Below are 7,911 nucleotides of genomic sequence, written 5' to 3' on the forward strand. Positions count from 1 at the left end.
TAAACTATATAACATGAAAGGACTGATTGCTACATTCATTTTAAGATGTCAGGCTTGAAAATACGTTCAACCATTTTGGTACCCAAAACCAGACGCAACTGGTTTCCAAGTGGCCAAGAGACATCATGTGATCTCTTACTGCCATCTAGGGGACAAACTGGGTATCAGACAGGGGGATACATACATTTTAATCAATGGATAGATAGAGACTTCAGCTTGGCAAGTTGCAAAAACAACTGCGCTTTTAAAATGGCCACCATTAGGTCAAATATCTAATAATAAAACTACTGTGTAGAGGGCCACCATTAGGTCAAATATCTAATAATAAAACTACTGTGTAGAGGGCCACCATTAGGTCAAATATCTAATAATAAAACTACCGTGTAGAGGGCCACCATTAGGTCAAATATCTAATAATAAAACAACCGTGTAGAGGGCCACCATTAGGTCAAATATCTAATAATAAAACAACTGTGTAGAGGGCCACCATTAGGTCAAATATCTAATAATAAAACAACTGTGTAGAGGGCCACCATAAGGTCAAATATCTAATAATAAAACAACCGTGTAGAGGGCCACCATTAGGTCAAATATCTAATAATAAAACAACTGTGTAGAGGGCCACCATTAGGTCAAATATCTAACAATAAAACAACTGTGTTATCCTTTTAGAACAGTAATTGGTGACATATTTTATTTTGAAACTTTAAAATCTCTTATGCACCAACATGGGGACAATTGGGGGACAATTGGGGGACAATTGGGAGACAATTGGGGGACAATTGGGGGACAATTGGGGGACAATTGGGAGACAATTGGGAGACAATTGGGGGACAATGGGGGACCACACCCCCCTCACATACTCCCTGAAAAAAATGAATTAATACAAATATGAATTTCAGTTGTTTTGTCCTGCTGTACCACAGGCTCTGTTGGAGTCCCAGTTTCTGACACCTTTATCAGTTCCTACCTTTCTAGCAGTAATAAGCAGGTGTTTATTGGACTTACAGTTCTGTAACTGAAATGCACTCTATCAACGTAGTATACAATATTATGCCTGGTTTGGTCAACAATGTCAGAGTTTAAGAGGTTAAAAACAGACAGCATATTAGACCTATAGCAGTTCATTGTTGACTATCTGATGATGCCTCTGTGTGTGTGTGTGTGTGTGTGTGTGTCAGTGTGTGTGTGTGCGTGCGTGCGTGCGTGCGTGTGTGTGTGTGTGTCAGTGTGTGTGTGTGTCTGTGTGTGTGTGTCAGTGTCTGTGTGTGTGCGCGCGCGTGCGTGCGTGTGTGTGTGTGTGTGTGTCAGACCTTGCGTCTTGCCACTGCTGTTTGGTAAACACATTTCCCATCAGTCTGAATGTAGCTGATGGTCATACTGTTCTCTGTGACCACAAAGTAAGCGAATCCGCCGGACGTAAGGTTGACGGCGTTGGAGAACCGTTGCCACGACGACGGGAAGGTCTTGACGTGTTTGGTGGACAGGTCTACAAAGTTCCCGCTCCCGCTGACCACGTAGGAACTCCCATCATCCTCTCTGATAAACTGGTGAGAGTAATAGAGAGTCAGGTCAACGTCAGTTGTTCCAAATAAGTGACTGTAAAATGGGAACATTTTGTCTTTCAAAACTTATCACTTCAAACTGTCACTTTGTTATTGTATGTATATGTATGTATATGTGTATAAGAACCACCTGTATGCTGTGGTCATGACCACTCAGGTAGACTGTGACATTATACTTCTTCAGCAGAGGCCGTAGTCTACGCACAATACACTTTGTAGGGCCGTGATGACCAATGGAAAACACAGGATAGTGACCAGCCACCACAAGGAACTCTGACCTGGGAGAGAATGACAGATAAAAGACTGTGTTAGCCACCTGAGCTAAAGCAGAGGTATTATCTTCTGGAAGCTAGCACAAGTCTTCATGTGTCAGGAAAGGTTACTCATTATGCGCGTGTTGTTCAACAAACCCAACTCTTGTTACAGGAGTTTTCTATTCCACATTCAGTAACAGTTGAGGAATGTGTGTGTAGCAGTGTGAAGGTATTTCTTGATTCAAATAGTGATGAGAGTGGAGGAGTCTAAAAGAGGGGTGTGGCCAGTCAGAGATCTCTAAAAGAGGGGTGCGGCCAGTCAGGGATCTCTAAAAGAGGGGTGCGGCCAGTCAGGGATCTCTAAAAGAGGGGTGTGGCCAGTCAGGGATCTCTAAAAGAGGGGTGCGGCCAGTCAGGGATCTCTTCATGGTTCGAAATCTTCACATTCTTTTCTCAAGGCTCAAACGACAACTTATTAAATCAAATACTTTTATTTTCCTTCACCTTGAAAAACATTTAATCCATCCAAGCCATTATTTACTCACAGAACAAGTTGTCTGCTGTTTCACCGATGTGCTTGAACCGTGCATACTTAATGAGAGGCTGTGTTTGACCTGTTGCCTTTCAGGGCCAGTTTCTCAAACCCAGATTAAGCATAGTCCTAGACTATCTATGCTTAATCTGGTTCCAGGAAACTGGACCATATGGACCTTACTTGCTGTTTGCCAGTCTGGAGTTGATCCAGTCCAACTGCTTGGCAGAAGCCCCCAGGTTTTCCTCTCCTTTGGGCTGGGTCCCCTCATAGGTGTTCCCACATAGCACCACTGTGTCAATCATCAGGATGGTCACTGACACGTTACTCTGGGGAACCTTGAACTGGAGCTCATAGTACAACTCCGGGAACCTCCTGAGGCAACAAGAGGGGAGAACAACACAGATTGTCCTGTTTTGTGTGGCTCAGTTGGTAAGAGAGTGTCGCTAGCAAACAACAAGAAGGTTGTGGGTTGAATTCCCAACAGGGATCACATACTCTAAATGTATACACTATTTGAATGAAAGCATCTGCTGATTGGCATGTGAATGTTGTTTTCAGGATGCGTGGCGTTAAACGGTTTAAAACACACAGTTTTTAAAGATCTCTACTTAAGCTGCTCACCATCTCTTCGATCTGCTCGAGTAAGCGATCTGAGCGGAGACGTTGTTAATGTGGTCATGGTTCCCTGCCACCAAGTACCAAGGGATGTCAACCAGCGAGGAATGGGAGAAGACACTCTCAAAGGTACACTGCAGGAGAAATAAAAAAGACAAAAAAAATAGATAATTACCAACCCAGGAAAATGACTGAAGGATGAAAAACTAGAGTGATATGATATATAACGGATATATATATATAACATATCAATAGTCATGTTATAATGAATACAATTTCTGTGTGCTGCAACACTAATACAATCTGAATGCTCTGAAGAAATAGTTGATGTACAATATTTTACCACAAGAGGGCATGACGCTTCACTTTATTTCAGGGGGAAAAAAAGGAGAATCAAGTGCTCTAGGAGTGAGAAAAGAAAGTGTCCTCTTCGCTATAGAGGAACACGGTGACCTGAACACGGCTCCGTCTTGTCAGTTTGTGTTACGTCACAGTGCTCTTCAACTAGGATTCACAACCGGCCGTGATTGGGAGTCCCATAGGGCGGCATACAATTGGCCCAGAGTCTTCTGGGTTAGGGTTTGGCCGGGGTAGGCCATCATTGTAAATAAGAATTTGTTCTTAACTGACTTGCCTAGTTAATAAAAGGTCACATTTTTAAAAATTGTTTTTAAAACACATTCTCTCTCTCTCACAAAGTTGGCTAGCTCTGCTTAGAAACAGGGAACAACTGTGACGCAACACTTCTTATCGCAATGCATATTTCACAATCTGTTACACAGAATGGAGCATTAGATATTTTGTTTGCTCTCTTGCCATTTTCAAAGTCCTTCCGTATGTCTGTTGTATGTGTGTTCCGTGTTCACATTCTTCACAATGCCACACACGACAGATAGGTTAGATATGTTGAGATGTTAAGTTACAATCTAACTGCCTATGGTAAGATATGTTTACTAGGAGTTGTCACAACAGTTGATGAGTTTTTCATCACGATAATGTTTGCTGTCGTGTGGCGTTTCAACCCAAGCCTATGGCTGCGTTTACACAGGTCGAACATTTCTGATTCATTTATTTTTGCCAATAATTGGTATTTTGAACAAACAGATCAGATCTGGACTGCCTGTGTAAACGCAGCCTATGTGTTTGCAGTGTGAACAGTGCTGCAGAGCGACTGTATTGCGAACTGTAGTGTGAAGTGACCTTAAAGCGGTGATCATTCACGTCCTCCACTCCTTTGTAGTAGAAATGATCTCCCAGACTGAGGACAAAGTCCAATCCCAGAGTCTGTGCCGTCCGGGCGAGCTCTGCAGCGATGGCCTGCTCGTGAGGGGTGTAGTAGGGAAATAACGGGATGCCTCCCCAGTCCCCCAGCCCAACAAACCGCAGCGATGCTAAAGGACAGGTGACACATACAGTGGGGAGAACAAGTATTTGATACACTGCCGATTTTGCAGGTTTTCCTACTTACAAAGCATGTAGAGGTCTGTAATTTTTTAATCATAGGTACACTTCAACTGTGAGAGACGGAATCTAAAACAAAAATCCAGAAAATCACATTGAATGATTTTTAAGTAATTCATTTGCATGTTATTGCATGACATAAGTATTTGATCAACTACCAACCAGTAAGAATTCTGGCTCTCACAGACCTGTTAGTTTTTCTTTAAGAAGCCCACCTGTATACACAGCAGACCAAAATCTCATTCTTATTTTATTTCCTATTTCATACCATCTCAGGTGCTCGAACCAAAGACACTCTTTGGTATAATTACATTACAGTCTGAATATAAATGGATATTAGGGAACAACCACGCAGTAATTTAAGTAATGAAGTTGATTTGGTAGATCTGGTAGATAGAAAAGGGTACCTTGTTCCAGTGGCTGGCAGCGTGGCCAGAATGCCAAGCACAGCATTAGCAGCAGATGAAGATGATACATTCCACCAGTATGGAGAGGTGCAGACCTACCAAACAAAGACAATGATCGATTTAGCAGTTTTCCCAAAGTGTCACACGCTGGATACAGAAAAACAAAATGCTTATGGTTCTCTTTTAGAACTGTTTATAAAGAGGAAGCAGTATTGTGGTTTCAGAATAACTTCCTGCATTGAGCAATCTGAAGAAAAGACTCAGAACAACAGCTGATTGGCTAAGCAATGTCTATCTACTCTGCAAACAGGAACTTTGAGTTACCTTTAAAAATAGATGCGATCACACTAGAAACCAATGCCGATCAGTCTAGACAATCAAGTTAATTGATCAAACTAGCATACAATGGGGGTGTATAAGATTGCAATAGTATATTTGGAATGTAAATAAATGAGCTACATACAAGATATCAGCATAGGTTGGAAAAGCATTCCAGGTGTAGCTGGTTGAGAGATTGTCAAGAGTGTGCAAAGCTGTCATCAAGGCAAAGGGTGGCTACTTTCAAGAATAAAAAATAGAACATATATTTCAATTTATTTAACACTATTTTGGTTACTATATGATTCCATATGCATTATTTCATAGTTTTGATGTCTTCACTATTATTCTACAATGTAGAAAATAGTAAAAAAATAAAGGAAAACCCTGGAATGAGTCGGTGTGTCCAAACTTTCGACAGGTACTGTACGGTATATGAATACAATTACATGAAAACAAGACATTTAGCACATAAATAAATAAAAACAGAACTTTAACACCTGACTTAATCTATAGCCTGGCTATAAAGGTTCACTCAGTATGTCTCTTGATCTAATGATTTTGATGGGAAAGAATGGTCAGGCCACATCATGTGTGTACTTTAGTTCTACGCCCCAAAAGCCTGTAGTTGGATATCAATGACCTTTCACCCAGTAAGACCGAGAAAGGGCGTGTTCAAGGCAACAAAAAAAAATTACGACTCAGGTTACTTTTTTTTATGACTCTGAGCCAAGGTTCAAATTTGGAATTGGAAAAGTCCTTAGCTACATTACATGATGCCCCTGTATGAAACATATCTATGAGCTACTCAAGTGTCCTCATGAAGCAAAATCTAAATCTATGAAGGATAACAGATAAAGTCTATGGAGTTCATTCAGAACATGACATGTCACAGAGGACAGAACACAGGTATTGTTTGAAGAGGTGCATTTTTAACCTTTACCCTTCAGGGAGGAGTCATCCTCAATACCCAATCATTATTCAGGGAGGAGTCATCCTCAATACCCAATCATTATTCAGGGGGGGGGGTCATCCTCAATACCCAATCATTATTCAGGGAGGAGTCATCCTCAATACCCAATCATTATTCAGGGAGGAGTCATCCTCAATACCCAATCATTATTCAGGGAGGAGTCATCCTCAATACCCAATCATTATTCAGGGAGGAGTCATCCTCAATACCCAATCATTATTCAGGGAGGAGTCATCCTCAATACCCAATCATTATTCAGGGAGGAGTCATCCTCAATACCCAATCATTATTCAGGGAGGAGTCATCCTCAAGATCTAATCATTATTCAGGGAGGAGTCATCCTCAAGATCTAATCATTATTCAGGGAGGAGTCATCCTCAATACCCAATCATTATTCAGGGAGGAGTCATCCTCAATACCCAATCATTATTCAGGGAGGAGTCATCATCCATTATTCAGGGAGGAGTCATCTAATCATTATTCAGGGAGTCATCCTCAATAATCATTATTCAGGGAGGAGTCATCCTCAATCATTATTTATTCAGGGAGGAGTCATCCAATCAATCATTATTCAGGAGGAGTCTAATCATTCTTCAGGGGAGTCATCCTCAATATCTAATCATTATTCAGGGAGGAGTCTCCTCAATCCCATCATTATTCAGGGAGGAGTCCCTCAAGCATTATTCAGGGTCATCCTCAAGATCTAATCATTATTCAGGGAGGAGTCACCTATACTTACCATTCTTCAGGGAGTGCTTCTCTCCCTGTGTCCAAGTCAGGGTTCACCTACCTACCAGTGTTACCTACCTACCAGTGCTACCTACCTACCAGTGCTACCTACCTACCAGTGCTACCTACCTACCAGTGCTACCTACCTAGCAGTGCTACCTACCTACCAGTGCTACCTACCTACCAGTGCTATCTACCTAGCAGTGTTACCTACCTACCAGTGCTATCTACCTACCAGTGCTATCTACCTACCAGTGTTACTACCTACCAGTGTTACTACCTACCAGTGTAACCTACCTACCAGTGTTACCTACCTACAGTTGAAGTCAGAAGTTTACATACACCATATCCAAAAACATTTAAACTCAGTTTTTCACAATTCCTGACATTTAATCCTAGTAAAAAAAAAGTTTACATACCCTCAACTAGTATTTGGTAGCATTGCCTTTAAATTGTTTAACTTGGGTCAAACGTGTCGGGTAGCCTTCCACAAGCTTCCCACAATAAGTTGGGTGACTTTGTCCCATTCTTCCTGACAGAGCTTGTCAGATAAATGTGGTACCTTCAGGCGTTTGGAAATTCCTCCCAAGGATGAACCAGACTTGTGTTCTACATTTTTTTCTGAGGTCCTGGCTGATTTCTTTTGATTTTCCCACGATGTCAAGCAAAGAGGCACTGAGATTGATGGTAAGGCCTTGAAATACATCCACAGGTACACCTCCAATTGACGCAAATTATGTCAATTATCAGAAGCTTCTAAAGCCAGGACAATTTTCTGGAATTTCCCAAGCGGTTTATTAAAGGCACAGTCAATTTAGTGTTTGTAAACTTCTGACCCCCTGGAATTGTGATAGTTTATTTCACTGTCTGTAAACAATTGTTGGAAAAAAATGACTTAGGACATCTACTTTGTGCATGACACAGACTTGCCAAAACTATAGTTTGTTAAAAATACATTTGTGGAGTGGTTGAAAAACAAGTTAATGACTACAACCTAAGTGTATGTAAACTTCCGACTTCAACTGTACCCACCACATAGTGGTACATATCCACC

At 41.4% G+C, this 7,911-nt stretch overlaps 1 protein-coding gene across 1 annotated transcript; it reads right to left on the bottom strand.

Annotated features, from left to right (window-relative positions):
- Window positions 1-660: 660 nt before the first annotated feature.
- On the bottom strand, window positions 661-5,018 carry LOC115127205 (tartrate-resistant acid phosphatase type 5-like). Its single transcript, XM_029656849.2, has 6 exons — window positions 4,838-5,018; window positions 4,170-4,360; window positions 2,976-3,103; window positions 2,535-2,726; window positions 1,696-1,843; window positions 661-1,547 (listed from the first exon to the last, which is right to left on the bottom strand). The coding sequence occupies exons 1-6, from the start codon at window positions 4,905-4,907 to the stop codon at window positions 1,308-1,310; spliced, it is 969 nt and encodes a 322-aa protein (XP_029512709.1). The 5' UTR covers window positions 4,908-5,018; the 3' UTR covers window positions 661-1,307.
- Between the last annotated feature and the right edge of the window lie 2,893 nt (window positions 5,019-7,911).

This window comes from Oncorhynchus nerka, linkage group LG6 (assembly GCF_034236695.1).
Source record: "Oncorhynchus nerka isolate Pitt River linkage group LG6, Oner_Uvic_2.0, whole genome shotgun sequence".
Lineage (NCBI taxonomy): Eukaryota > Metazoa > Chordata > Actinopteri > Salmoniformes > Salmonidae > Oncorhynchus > Oncorhynchus nerka.

Coding starts and splice junctions, on each gene's coding strand:
- LOC115127205 (XM_029656849.2), bottom strand. CDS start 4,907: ATGTATCATCTTCATCTGCTGCTAATGCTGTGCTTGGCATTCTGGCCA. Junction 3,104..4,169: donor TGAATGATCACCGCTTTAAG/GTCACTTCACAC, acceptor TTTCTCCTGCAG/TGTACCTTTGAGAGTGTCTT. Junction 2,727..2,975: donor TCGAGCAGATCGAAGAGATG/GTGAGCAGCTTA, acceptor TTGTTGCCTCAG/GAGGTTCCCGGAGTTGTACT.